This window comes from Sarcophilus harrisii, chromosome 1 (genome assembly GCF_902635505.1).
Source record: "Sarcophilus harrisii chromosome 1, mSarHar1.11, whole genome shotgun sequence".
Classification (NCBI taxonomy): Eukaryota; Metazoa; Chordata; class Mammalia; order Dasyuromorphia; family Dasyuridae; genus Sarcophilus; species Sarcophilus harrisii.
Window position 1 is genome coordinate 93,870,716 of NC_045426.1, and position 15,545 is coordinate 93,886,260.

At 35.2% G+C, this 15,545-nt stretch overlaps 1 protein-coding gene across 1 annotated transcript in view; it reads right to left on the reverse strand.

Annotated features, from left to right (window-relative positions):
- The window catches only part of GRIN3A (glutamate ionotropic receptor NMDA type subunit 3A), a 215,251-nt gene that overhangs the window by 25,289 nt on the left and 174,417 nt on the right, over window positions 1-15,545 (reverse strand). Inside the window, exon 7 of the mRNA XM_031961305.1 lies at window positions 1,389-1,553. Coding sequence (XP_031817165.1) covers window positions 1,389-1,553 — 165 coding nt within the window. The remainder of the gene's footprint in view (window positions 1-1,388; window positions 1,554-15,545) is intronic.

Here is a 15,545-nt window from a genome sequence, read left to right on the forward strand (position 1 = left end):
AGGAATGTCCTGAAGATAACAAACAGCCACAACCTATGGGAAGTAGAGCTCACTTAATAGAATCTTTTATTATAGAAGAAAGAAACAAGGTGCTTTCTTAGGCTAACTTTTCTATGGGGATGGGTGTGCAGAAGTGAAGGACTTTAAAATGTTTCTATTAGAAAAGACTGTGTAAGACCAATAGAAGACAAAAATAGCTTATAAGTAGGTCTTAGTCCTGGCTTGATTTGATTTATTCAGGTAAGCTGATCCATGAAATCTAAGCACAAAGCACAAAGCAGTGCTTAGCATTGTGTTAGACTTTGTAAGAGATATAGAAATCTGATAAGAAATAGTCCTGTTTTCAAAGAGCTTAATTTGATGGGAAAGTTGTTGTAGGATAGAAGTTCTTAATATTGGGGAGGGAGAGGTCCTATAGACTCAAAGGGTCCATGGATAGACTTCAAGCGTTTCTATGAACTAGCATGGGAAAAAAAAAATCACATGCTGATTTTTCTAACCTCTAACTGAAATTTAGCACTTCCTTCAGTTATTCTGAGAAAGGGCCTATTGGCTTCAAACTAACAAAGGGGTCCCTGACACAATCAAGGCTAATAAGAGCTTCTATTTTAGAGGGAAAAAAAAGCCGTAGTTTTTTACATGACTGTCTACATAGTGACATCTGCATTCTTCACTTTTGACTAATCTTGTATTTCATAGAATGATAACATAATAGAATCTGAGTTGGAAGGGACCTTAGAGATGATCTAGTCCAATCCAAATCTGAAAAATGAGCTCACTTTTAAAGCTGGCCTTGGAAAAAATATTTAACATTTCTGGGATTGTTAGCCAGCTGTAAAACTAGAATGTTGGACTAAAAGATTTCTAAGGTTCTTCAGAACACAAAATTCTACGATTGCTGATAAGTAGTCATATAGCTTCGGCTTAGAACCCACCAGTTTTACTATTTCCCAAGCTATCATGTTCCATTTAAAAAAAAAATCTCAGTTAAATTATTTCTTATATAAAATTGAAATCATTGTCCCTATAAATTCCACTCACCATTTCCTATTTCTATTTATCTTTTGAGACAAAGCAATAAATTTCTCCCATGTGACAGCCCTTCAAATACCTAAATAGCAAGCATAAGGCTCCTCCTAAGTTTTCTTGTCTGTAGACTAAATATCCCCACTTTCTTCAACCTCACCCAAAGCATGGTCTCACGGTCCTTTGCTGTAATAATTGTCCTCTTCAGGTAAGACTCTTTCTTCAAATGTGGTATTTATTAGAACATAATTCTACAGATATGGTTTTACTTAACTATATGTCTGATAACAAGAATTTGTATTCTATATTCCCTGGTATAGTTGGAATTTAGATCAGTCACCTGAATCTTCCATGGTACTTACCTGACTGGTGTGAAGCCAGTATTTCAGCTTGGATTTCTTTTTGATTCGTGGTAGGATCAGTCTATATACTATGTGCTCTCCAATTGTAGTTAAAATGGATAAACCAATGCCAATGCATAACATCACGAAGAGTCCAGAAAAGTGCTTAATTCCCATTTGCAAAGTCTAAGTGAGCAAAAAAGAAAAAGAAAAGCCATTTACAAAGAATGACAACAGAATTTGGTCCACTGTATTATACACACACAATTATAACTTTTATTCTAAAAAAAGGCAGAGGAATAATACTTGTGTACTGATTAAATAATATATTCATTCATTCTTTAAACATTTTTTAGGCAACTACTAGATGCAATGCATTGTGCCAGAATCAGACATAGTGTGGACACAAATAAAAATGAAATAAGTTCCTTGCCCTCAAAGAGCTTACAATCTAGTAGACAGAATAAAATTCAATCTATCAAGAATACCAAAAACACTGTTATGCCTATTGAAAAAGGGAGTCTTTGATTCTTCTGGTTCAGATTTAGGATTAGGAAAATTTTCAAGTTTGGTTTTTGTAATTAATTCATGGCTGTCAGAAATGCTAGGGATAGGGAGAAGAACTCTTCTCTAGGTTTCTGTGAGTCTAAAGGAGTTGCCTCTGAAGTCTGAGAATCTCAGTGTGCTCTGTTATCTGTTATCATGAATCTCTTGAAATTCATATCTGTTTTAGATAATGAGAACAGTGTCAAGGGAAAAATGATTTCACAGAAGATTGTAAATATTTTGTCGGGATTGAGTCCCTCCTGGCTCTCTGGTTGTTTTTTGAACTTGTAGTCCCATTCCTTGGAGGCTTTTGAGCAAACTTTGGATGATCATTCATCAATATATTGTAGAGGAAATTTCATTTTAGGAGGAGAGCCGACTAGTTAGCCTCTAGGGTAATTTTGAGCTGTTGCCAAATGCACTGAGCTGCTTTGGTGGATGGTGACTATTTAATCTGAAGCTGACTGTGTATTTCTCAGGGATATTGTGGATAGAATTAATGCTTTAAGAAGGAACTGGAATATATGATCTATGAATATATGATTATTATATCCTTTCTACCTTTGAGAAGCTTAGATTCTGGGAGGTTTCCAATCTCAAAGAAATTCCTTCATTGTATAAATCTAGGAAACTGTCTCTCTCTCTCTCAGCTTCCTCTTCCACAGCAAGATTAAGACAATCTTTTCCTCCTGGTGTCAGGTCTAAGATGTGATTCTAAAACTTCTGGGACCTCACCTGCAGTATAGCTTATATGTATGCTTGCCAAAAAGACTATTTTGTGGAAAACTCATATAGGGAAAACCCTCACAAGATGGTAAAAAAAAAAAAGCCATACAAAGACCCTCTCAAGGTCTGTCTTAAGAACTTTAGAATTGATTGTATGATATGGGAGACACTGACACAGGACTGCCCAGCATGCTGTGCCCTCATGAGAGAAGGTGCTGTGCTGTATGAACAAAGCAGAATTGAAGTAGCTCAGAAAAAATGCAAGATGTAAGAGAATCCACCCCAAGTGTTCATAGGGATTATTTGTGTCCCACCTGTGGCAGAGCATTCTGAGTTCCCATTGGTTTAATCAGCCACAATCAGTAGTGATGTCATTTGGGTTCTCTTTGCTTACGGACAGCAACCAAACAATTTTGAAGAGCAATGCTCTTCTGACGGAAGAGATTGTTTCATGTTTGTCTTTCAGATGCTAGCACCTAGTTGGCACTTTGTAGATGCTTGAGGAATGCTCATTGATTAATTTACCATTTAGTGATGATGATGACTTTTGCTTCTGTGTTTTACCTTTCAACCAAAAAAGTCAAAGGAAATTTCAAATTTTCTGATCTTGATTTTTCTCTTTGTTTAGAGGAGCCAGAAGAGACATACATGTGTATGGGAAGACAGCTTGAGATGCCATCTCTAATGGTCTCTGATCAATACAAGATTATAACTGGTTAGATAAGGGATCACTAAAGTTACTCCCCATTTGCAGATTCTTTTGACTAACTTGGAGGGTGTGAAAATGCATTATTTGAGCATGTAACAGGTATGTAGATACATTAATTCCCTCCCTTTTGTTTTATCCTCTAAACTCCCATTTCTCAATTTGGGGATAGAATCAGTAGCCTTGTAATTGATGATGATGATGATGATGATGATGATGATGATGATGATATTAGTAGTAACAAATATTTAGATTTATATGCAGATTTACAATTCAAAAGTGCTACTGCTATCATTGTCTCATTTGATTTATGTAATAACAGTTGAGGTAGGGTTTATTGTACTCACTTTACAATTGAGGAAGTATGTTCAGAGTGACTGTTTAGGGATTTTTTCTGAGTTATATGTCTAGCAGGTTACAGATCTAGGACTTCAACTCAGGACTCCTGACTAAACACAATCATTATAAATGCTATTCCTCTCAGTTTCTCTTTCCATTTGCCAGCCTCTCATCTGACCTTCATTTCACACCCTAAATATTATTGTTCCTACCCATTTTCTCATCCTTCTGACCTCCATATTCCTGTTTCTGGTTCTCCTCTTAATTTCCATATTCTTGTTATTGGTATCCTACTAACCTAGTCACTGAAGCTCTGAATTCATTTTTGACTGATCTCCTTCTTTTATTTCTTCAAAACTGTCAGTTCTGCCTCGCCATAGTTTCTCAACTGGTAGAACAGAGAGTTGGAATGTACAAGATGGTAAGAAATATCTTTAAGTCTAATTTGGTCCTATCTCGGAATTTTAGAGGCAAATATTGTATCCCCACTTGGTCTGGTGAAGTGGTTAGATGGGAAGTTAAAAATATCAGGAATATAGGAATATCCTGGGTGATTCTCAAGCTTTCAAAGGATCTAAATAGTGAGAATTGTTCTATTATTTCAGTTGTGTCCTTTATGACCTCATTGGGGTTTTTTTTGGAAAAGGTACTAGAGCAATTGTTTTATAGATGAGGAAACTGAGGCACAAAAGGGCAAACGAGTTGTTTAAGGTCACATAGCTAGTGTCTTTGTCTGAATTTGAACTCAGATTCTGGAGATCTGTCTGCTATATTATGCACTATCCTAGCTGTGTAGGAGTCTGGAAGATCTTAATTCAAAGCCAGACGCAGACACTTATTAGTTATAGGACCTTGGCTCTCTGTTTACACCAGTTTCTTCTTATATAAAATGGGGATTAAAAATAACACCTCCCTTCCAGGGCTGTTATGAAGATAAGATGAAATATTTATAAAATGCTTTATAAACCTTAAAGTATGGTATAAATTCTAGCTATTATTATTAATAATAATAACAGTTTTATTCTGAAGTTCAAAGGGGCTGGACATTGGAGAAAAGAGAATAGGTTGGTATAAAGAGGTAGTAGAATGTAGCATGCTAAAAAGACACTGAATTAACCTTGGTAGACATCTTTTATATCGGAAACAGTGTAGAACACTGTACTCATTCTCCCCTTGCCCCATTTCAAATCTACAGACTCCCATTTTCCCCTATTTCCCACAAATTTCTTAACCTCTCTGGTACATAGCTCTGATGATGTCACTCTCCTGCTCCAAACATAAACTTTAATGGTTCTCTGGGATTTATTATATAAAGTCTATGCTCAGCACCAGCCTGGGGGTCAAAAGGACCTGAGTTCAAACCCAGCCTAGATACTTGACACTCACTGTGTGACCCTGGACAAGCCACTTTATCCCAATTGCATCTCAAAAAAACAAAAATAAAAAAATAAAGTCTATACTCATAAGAGCTAGTTAAAAGTAACTTTAGATGTGATCAGGAATAACTATAGCTTTGCATAGGGCATGAATGTTTCTTGGGAAGACATCATCACTTGGTTCTTCCTCATTTAAGAAGGAAAAACTATTGTCATTCAGTTGTGTCCGACTCTTCATGACCGCATTTGGGGTTTCTTGGCAGAGATACCGGTTTGCCATTTGCTTCTCCAGTTCATTTTACAGATGAGGAAACTGAGACAGAGTTAAGTGACTTGCCAGGGTCACACAGCTATCTGGATTCGAACTCAGGTCTTCCTGAATTCCACCTACCTACTCTGCCAAGAGAAACTGAATGCTCATTCTCACTTGTTGTGGTCGCCAGTCCTAAATCCAGGAATGATTCTTTAACAGAAAAGGGAAATAACACCTAGAGAGCTGATGTGATTCAAGTTCATACTGGAAGTAATTAGCAGAGTTGACATTCAAATTCTCTTAAATTTGCTTAATTTCCTTTTCTAACAGTAAAGGGACCCACCAAAACTTAATAGTTTCTTTTTTTTTTTGACATTTTAATATATTTAATGCAGGACTTTTGGTATAGCAAAAAAGAATAAGAAACACAAGTAGATAATTATTGATTGGAGAATGATTAAAACATTATGGCATATGAAGAATATTCCTCTCCTGAAAGAAATAATGAACATGAAGTGTTCAGAGAAGCATGGGGAGACATATGAACTAATGCATGAAATAACCAGAAGCAGAAAAACAATAATATACTACTGTAATATATGTAAATGGAAATAACAATTGCAAATTAAATAATATATAATTATAATGACCAAGAGTGGATTGAGAAAATGTATCTGTTTTTCTTCATTGCAAAAGATGTGGAATGTAGGTATGGAATATTGTCAGACATGGTTGCTTATTGGGTAGTTTTGCTCAACTGCTTCCTACCCCTACCCCCCTTTTTAAAAATCTTTATTACAAGGAATAGTTTATTACATGAAGGAGAGAGAAGCAATATATTAGGAAATGAGTATGATATTTAAAAAATGGCAATAAAAATGAGATACAATTAAAACAGAAAAGGGAATAGAAAAGCAGGATTAGAGTTATCTTATTTAATAATTTTCTCTATACTACATAAAATAGTAGATGCTTTTGTAAACAATTTTTTAGGAGAGGTAATGTAACTATGTGGTTATTTATGTGTATAAATTAGTATATAGAGTTCCAGGTCCAGTATTCTTTCTATTATGCTGTGCTCAGTGGGAATAATCATAATCTCTGGGAGCTCATTATATAATGATTCATTATAGATCTGCAGTAGTATAATCTAAGCTTTACCACATTTTACATTATCTATTCTAGGACAAGTCTAATTCCAGTCTGTTTGGTAATTTAGAGTTTGGCATTAGAATGAAATGAGATGTTTGCACACCATCTATTAGTTAGCCATAGCATGGATTAAGAAACTGATTTAAGAATGTGTTTCCATGAACTACACCCAGAGAGAGAACTATGGGAAATAGCGTGGACCACAACATAGCATTTCCACCCTTTCTGTTATTGTTTGCTTGCATTTTTATTTTCCTTCTCAGGTTTTTTTTTTCTTTCTTTCTAGATCCGATTTTTCTTGTGCAGCAAAATAACTATATAAATATGAATAAATATATTGGATTTATCATATACTTTAACATGTTTAACATGTATTGGACTACCTGCCATCTAGGGGAGGCGGTGGGGGGAAGGAGGAGAAAAGTTGGAATAGAAGGTTTTGCAAAGGTTAGTGTTGAAAAATTACCCACGCATATGTTTTGCAAATAAAAAGCTATAATAATATTAAAAAAAAAGAATGTGTTTCTTCTCATCTGCCTCTTTCTCAGAGTCCAGTTTGTGCTACTCCAAATGGGGAAGCTGAGGCAGTCAGAAGTCAAAAATTCTTAGTTATAGTTTCCCCTCTGGGTATATGATTGTCCTTTCTGAAATTTGAAAGGTGTTGAGAAGGAGGGAAGATTGGTCTGGAAGTTAATATGGTCTTTCCGAAGAAAGTAACTAAAAATTGGATAAAAACTAATGTAGTTTTTTTTTTTTAAACAAAACTGCATTTCATCTGTACTTAGAATGATTTATACACTTCTAATTGATTTATTTTCCAAAAGACCTAGCAGAGTTTTATAGCAAAGTAGTTCAAATGATGCTAAAAGTTGGGAGTGGCTTCCACATGAGCACAGGTCAAGAGGATTGGGATTCTTTATCTAGAAAAAACCCAAAAGCTCAGAGTGGGACTGATAAGATTTATGACATGATCAAAAGTGTTGGGAGGATCTCTGCACTTATTTGCTAAGTCTAAGGTTTTTCTAACTTCCTTCAAAGCAAAAGAAAACTTAAAAAAAAATCCATTCAGCAGTAAATATGAGTTACTCATTCCAAAAAGCTGTACAAAAGAAGCTACATTGTCAGTTGGCAAAACAATATCATCATCTGACAGAAAAAAAATGGCTTACCTTGATTTGTACATCAATGCTATTCAGTTTCTTCTTTTTTTCCCCCCAATTCGTTAACACTTTTATTTAAAATTTTGAGTTCCAAATTCTATTTTTCTCTCTCTGTCCCTTTCCTCTCCCCTTCCATATTACTACTATTAAGCAATATGATATAAGTTATACATATACAATTATGTAAAAGGTTTTCATATTAGTCATTTTGTTAAAGAAGACGAATAAAAGAAAAAATGAAAAAAAGGTGAAAAATAGTGTGCTTTAAACTGTATTCAAACAATATAAATTCTTCCTCTGGAGGTAGATAGTAAATTCCTTTGGAATTGTCTTGGATTATTGTATTATTGGGAATAGCTAATTCATTAGTTCTTTTCATTTCATCATGTATCAGCTCACATAAGTCCTTCCAGTTTTTTCTGGAAAAAAAACCTGCTTGTCATTTTTTAGCACAATAATATTCCATTATAATCATATATTATAGTTTGTTTAGCTATTCCCCAATTGACAGTCATCTCTTCAATTTCCAATTCTTATCCACCATAAAAAACCGCAATAAATATTTTTGAACAAATAGGTTCTTTTCCCTTTTTTTTTTTTGGGGGGGGTGTCTTTGGGATATAGACTTAGCAGCTGGGTAAATAATGAGGATAAATACCCTTTATATATATTATATATATGTATATTTATGTGAATAGTTTTAGAGGTCTTTGGGTATAGTTCTAAATTGTTCTCCAGAATGCTTGGATCAGTTCACAACTCTATCAATAATTCGTTAGTGTCAGTTTTCCCACGTCTCCTCCAACACTTTCTTTTTTCTTTTTGTTATATTAATTGCTACTCTTCTTACCAATTGTTTACATCATTAGAACCTCTTCAGTGTTGAAGTCAGAAATGGGAATTGACTTTAAAGTCATTTCCAGAATTCCATTATTAGAAATGTGAAATATAGGTACATGTGAATGCACAATACATATATGTATATTGTGTATATATATGTGTACATATATATACATCCATATATATATGCATATTGCAAATTGAGCATATAATTCCAAAGCTAGACTAAAACCTTGAGTCATAACTTTTTCAGTTTTCCATTTTTTCCTGTAACTACCATATATTGCTACTCTTTTAAATGCCCTATTAATATTTTCTTTCAAGAAGATTTGTAGAATAGTGACAGCCATGTCTATTTTTTCTTTGCAGTGTGATAAGGTTTCTTCTAGGGAATCAAATTTGGCAGCAAGTGGGAGAGGAGAAATAATGACTTTAATTCTCTTCTTTTCAATTCTCCCAGTGCTAGAGCAAAGAAGTCCATTTCTTACTCTGGAGATTTAATGGAGTTCAGATGACCTTTCTTCTGCTATGGAGCTAGCACACATGTTCAATCATTGTTCAATGCAGGAGATGCTGAAAACTAAGCAAATTCAATACATGATTTAGGGACCAAAGCAGGTCCATGAGATTGTTATGATAATGTCTCCTTGAAGTAGTAACTGAGGAACTCTTTGAGAATATAGCTGTTTTTACTTGAGGCTGTGCTGTTTGACATATTGATCAATGCTATTAGTATCATAAAATTAAGGAGAAAAAAATTCCAGTTTCTTACGGTACTCAGTGAATTGAGAGTTAGTATGGTATAGTGAAAAAATCATTGGATCTTGACATTTGGGGACACAGTTTGTATATCTGTCTGTCTATTTATCTATAGATATCGGGACTATCTGTAAATCTAGCTATCATTGATGTTTGGAACTCTTGGTGAGGAAATACTCTCAAATAAAATAAAGTGCTATATGAATACTAGCTGCTGCTGTTGTTATTATCACTACTGTTACCAATATAGAGATTGAAGAGTTGTGACTGATCAAGATTCATATAGTAAGTATATATTAGAATCAGAACTTGATTTCAAGCCTTCCTGATTTTAAGGTTAACTGTTATCAACTATACTACAGTATCACCTTGAGAATGCATTCTTGAAAATCAAAGGTGATTTGTTTAGGCCAGGGATGTTGAATATTTTTTAGTGGTCTGAAGAGTTATCGGGCCTGAAGGACAGGATAATAAAATGGAAAAACCATTGTATCTGAAATCAGAGAACCTAGGTTTGGATTCTGTTTCTACCGCTTACTACTATTATACCTGGTCCAGTAATTTCTTCTCAGGCCTCAGGCTAAATGTAAAAGATCATAGAATGAGGGAGAGGAAAGGAAAGGAGAGATGAGAAAAGGAGAGGAGAGCAAAGAAAAGAATATGAGAGGAGAGAAGAAAAGAAGGAAGAGAAGGGGAAGGGAAAAGAAGAAAAGAAGGAGTGGAGAGGAGAAGCCTTTCAATCTATAAAATGAAGGGGTTGGACTAGATAATCTCTAAGGTTCTTCCAACTTTAAATTCTGATTCTATTCTATTCAGTAGGTATTTAAATAATTCTTGCCTCTAGTTTGCTAACATGAGATCCCTTCAAGTTTCAGGTCTGCCAAAGATTTCAAGTCAGCAATTCATGTCTGAGGAAGGGGTGCAGGTGGGTGGGTAATCGTTCCATGGCTGACCATCAGAAATCATGTACTCATCCAGCCAAAATTATTGGCCTGTTGAGACCCCTTGATCTAGGTTTAGTTCTTCCCTTTGCATTGTTTGGGGTTTGTAAGGAGAAGATTTCTCTTGTCTCCTCTTATGTCTCCTCTTAGCTTCTTCTAGTCTTATCTTATTGCCCTCATTTTATCACCTTGAGCATATGTGTTTTTAAGTCTAGTCATTGGAAATATTGGATCAAAGACTTGACAGTGAGATATATATATATATATATATATATATGTGTGTATATATATATACATATATATATGTATATATATATACACACACACACACACATATATATATATATATCTTATTGTCAGTTTGCCAACATCCTTACACCTGTCCATTATATACTGCCACTTTTGCTTTTCAGGTTGTTTTAGTTAAATAATTTATTTGAATTCATCATCTTTGTTTCATTTAATCAAAAAAGGTTCAATCAGCTAAGCTTGATGTAAGCTTTCTTTAATTATCTTATAATGCAATCACTGCCTAAATTTGTTCCCTTCAGAAGAGGCAGTCAAGACAGCAAGACAGGATTATGCTCATTTCTTGCATATTGATTGCTTATCTTGTTTTCTGGGTGTTCTTTAGAAAATGGAGCTTAAGATATTTATAATATAATTTTATGTTTTGTTAACAAAAAAATACATTGTTACCCTTAAGGTAACCATTTATAATTTTTTGTAATTATTTACTGCATAAGGCTTCAATAAGGAATTTTCAGTGCAAAGCCCTTAGATTATTGTTGTCAACTCCCACAGAGGTTCTTGAACCACTTAATGGGACCAACTGATCTGGATAATACTGGTTTTTTGAGCATCTCTCATGGGTACTACAAGAATTGAAGTCTAATATTCTTCTGATACTTGAGCTTTCAAATTCAATATTTCAGTGGCAGTTAGATAGTCCCTTGGGCTCATGTCAAGTAATCAAAACTGCTGAACATTTTGGAGACACATTGGTTATGGTGTGATGCAGGAAACAGAGAATAGAATTTGACTTTAGGAAGATCTGGCCTCATATTCTGCCTCTGGCACTTATTAGCTATGTGTCCATGGAGGGGCTACTCCTCTCCCTCTGAACCTCAAATTCCTCATCTGCAAATGAGATGGTAATAGTTGTCATATCTGCCTCACAGAGTCCACAAGATCATAGATTGAGAGGTAGAAGGGAACTTACAGGACATCTATCTAGTTCAACCTTATTATTAGGATAAGAGAACTGAGACCCAGAAAGATTGTCACTTGTGTGAGGTAACACAAGATTGTTGTCCTGACTCCAAAGCTAATGTTCTGAAAACTTTAAAATGCTATCTAGATGTTTGTTGTCATCATCATCATCATCATTGTTTCATTATAATCACCATTTTTGTGTCATTGTCATCATCACTGTTATCACCATTAACCTCTGAAGAAGACTTTCCTGGGGGATGTTGTGTGTCTGTAGTATTCTTTCCTGTTTTCACATAATTTTTTTTCTTTTGCTCCAACCAGATTTCTTTGTTCAAAAGATTAATCTGAAAAACTCCCTTACGTGTAGATAGTAAAACCCTTTCACAGTTTAACTAGATTATCAATATAGAAGTGAGGAGACCTTTGAGATCATCTAGTTCATCCTTCCCTTTTTATAGATGAGAAAACTAAGGCCAGGAATGTTTTAAGTAGAGTCTCTGAAACTATACAATTAGTAAACGGCAAGTTAAGAATTTGAACTTAGGGTCTCTGATTCCAAATACTAATATTCTTTCCAGTGTAACACATTGCCTTTCTATTTCCAGCTTTACTGAAAGTATAATTTCTATACCCATAGTCCCAAGTCGACTTTACTGGCATATTCAGTCACTTTTACTGACCTAATGTCTCTTCACTTGAAGGCTGCCTCAATGGTCTGTCAGAGAGACATGCCAGGGAGAATTATCCCAGACAATCTGTAATAGTTTTACTTCAGAATTATATGTCCCTGGACATTCCACGGCTTCTGAGTTTCTAGAAAGTGTTTTTTTTTTTTTTTATTATTATTCACTTTAGAAACTTTTCAGGCTGGTACATAGATAGAGCCCAATGCCATCGTTTCATTTTTCTCCTGCCATATTTCTCACTCAGCCATTGCAAATGAAAACACAATTTGTTGGGCTTTTCATCAGCCTTTGCTTTAGGTATTTATCATCATGTAGGGAGGCAGGGTAGCAGGCGGTCACGGTAGTAAGTACATTAAAGTGGTTCCCTGACTATTTGGGAAGAAATCAAAGACCAGCTCTCTCTCTCTCTCTCTTTTTGTTAGCAAATGTTTTTTCTCCTCTTCAAGAATTTCCAATTGAAAAGCTGTGAGAGACCCCCATACAATGACGTAAAGTGCCACGTGAAACAAAATGACAGTGAGAAATAAGACTTGCAGAAATGGAAGTGATAAAACCTTGTTACACAAAAGTCTTGTTTTTCAACTTTGTTTTAGAAAAATGCAGGAGAGAATTCTTCAGAGCCATTTCAAAAAGCCGATTGAAGGGAATGTTGGAAGATGGTTTTGAATCTCATTTTTCTGCAGTATTGATTGTATTTAACCCACATCTAAATTGCCTGCCTTCAACCTGGATAGGAATTTCTGTGCTAATACTCTTCTTATTTGCAAAAATTATATGGCATACATCCTTATTTCAGATATTCTAGTCAATATATTTTTTCATTCTTCAACATGTATCTTGCCTTTGTTACATAATAATTGACTTTTGAACCAGTACAATGTTGGTTACTGAATTAATTATTTTTTGAACTACTTCTTCCCTTTTTGAACCCTCTTCAGCTGTATGACCCATCAGCAGTCCCTTAACTTCTCAATGTCTTATATAACATTCTAAAAACATGAGTTACAAGTGAACACTGATACGTATTAATGGAGGGAGTTACTATATTAGGAATCCCCTAAATTGCTGAAATTATGAGTCCAGAACAAATAAAAATGTTTCTTTTTTCTATGGGTTGTTAAATATTAATCCTAGGCAACAGAACTAGGGAATCACTTGTTCTTAGGTAGGACCACCTTTATCCTTAGTCATTAAATATGACATAGGATCCTAGCTGTATAAAAAGTTCATCCCTATTGGCCTGCCAAAGTACTGCCCTTCCTTTCTGCCTGGCCCATAGGTGCTGCTATTATTAGCATTGCCATAATGTTAGGCGATAGAATGGATGGAGGGCTAACCTGGGAGTCAGCAATACCTGAATCCAAATCCTACCTCAGATAGTCACTAGCCTCTGAAGCAAGTTATTTAACTTCTCAGCCCAGTTTCCTCATTTGTGAAACAGATATCCAGTAGTAGCTGCCTCATAGCATTGTTGTCAAGATTCAGTGAAATAACTGAAAAATCCCTGTGCAAAACTTCAATAGTGACTGGAATTTGGGATGAAGATGAAGAATAGATTTAATGGTGAAGAGAGGGAAAGATAGTGGTTTAGGAGATTATTATCAAAGAGAAATCTTGTGGTAGTGGAACAGTGATGATGGTTCATTGTGAGAACTTATGTGGGTGGTAGTCACTAAGTGAAGATGTAATTTATGGGAAATGAAGAAGGAGATGAAGTGTTAAATCAAGGTATTTGAGGAGACATCTATAAGCATGTTTAAGTCCGTACATATGGGAAGAGGAGGGACATCAGATATATGAAACTCCTTTAGGAAGTAGAGAATGGTTTTGAGGCTATTAGATTACAAGCATACCTTAGAGATATTGTGGGTTTAATTCTAGACCATCACAATAAAGTGAATATTGCAATCAAGAGAGTCATACAAATTTTTTGGTTTCCCAGTACATATAAAAGTTAAATTTATACTGTATTGAAGTCTATTAAGTGTCCAATAATATTATGTCTAAAAACATCAAATTTATTTACCTCAATTAAAAGTAATTTGTTGCTAAAAATTTCTACTATCACCTGAGAGTTCAGTGAGTTGAAATCTTTTTTGTTGGTAGGTGTTGATGGCTGCTGACTGATCAAGGAAGCTTGTGGTTGCTGAAGGTTGGGGTGGCTATGGCAATTTATTAAAATAAGACAACAATGAAGTTTGCCACTTTGACTGACTCTTCCTTTCATTTGAACACTTAGAGGTTACTATACGGTTATTGACTGGCCTAATTTCAATATTATTTGTCTCAGAGAATAGGGAGGACCAAGGAGAAGAGGGAAAGACAGAACAGCTGGTTAGTGAAACAGTCAGAACACACACATTTATTGATTAAATTCATTGTCTTATATGGGTGTAGTTTGTGGTGCCCCAAAACAATTTCAAAAGAATATTATAGATCATTGATTATTCACAGATCACTATAACAGATGTAATAATAGTGGAAAAGTTTGCAATATTGTAAGAATTACCAAAATATGACACAGGGACATGATCTGAGCACATACTGTTGGAAAAATGGTGCTAATAGATTTGCTCAATACAGTTGCCACAAATTTTCAGTTTGTTAAAAAAAAAACAAACCAAGCAATACAATAAAGTGAAGTACAATAAAATGAAGTATGCCTGTGTAGTTATAAAAATCTAAGGGAGATAATACAGATAAATAGGAATGATCCTTAAATAGATGTTGTAGCATAATGGTGGTGTAGGATGGCCTGGAATTGGCTGTGGGGAGCAAAGATTTATTTGTCTCCTGAATCCATAAGAGAATGTACACAGGCTACACTGAAGAAGGCAGAAATGTGATATTTCTCAGAGAGGGAGAGCCAAGTTTTGGGCACACTAAGGGATACTTACAGTATGAGATAATAAGTACTTCTAGAGTAGAGAGTTGGTAAAGACTTTAGAGATGATCTAGTCTATCTATTTAGGAAAGTGAGACCTAGAAGGTTGAAGAGATCTGTTGGTAAGATGGGGAGGAGTTTGCTTATAATAGAGTAGGACACAGTAGAATTGAAGATGATAGAAGAAAAGAACCAGGAGATGGATGGTGGTGTGGTAAGAAAAAGCTCAGGGCATCTGGTTGGGTTGCCTGAGTATACTCAAATTCTGATTCACAGAGACAAGGGGAAAGTAGGCATTAAGGTAAGAACCAGTTGACCAGGGCTTCTCCTAGAGGTCCCTTCCTTGGTAAAAGAACAGTGGCAGCTTCATGTTTGCTGTTCAGACTGCAGGGTGTCTGGAGGTGATGGCCAGGTGAGTTCTATTTCCAGGGTTAATAACTCTACAGTGACTTGGTTTCCAGGATCAGACTGCATTCTCTCTGCAATAGCTCCATAGTATCATCTCAAGATGTTGGGAAGGGCAAATTATAAGACACACCAGTAGTTTGAAAATGTTTATACTTGATTCATCTTCCTTAATGGTTTTGGGGAGTCC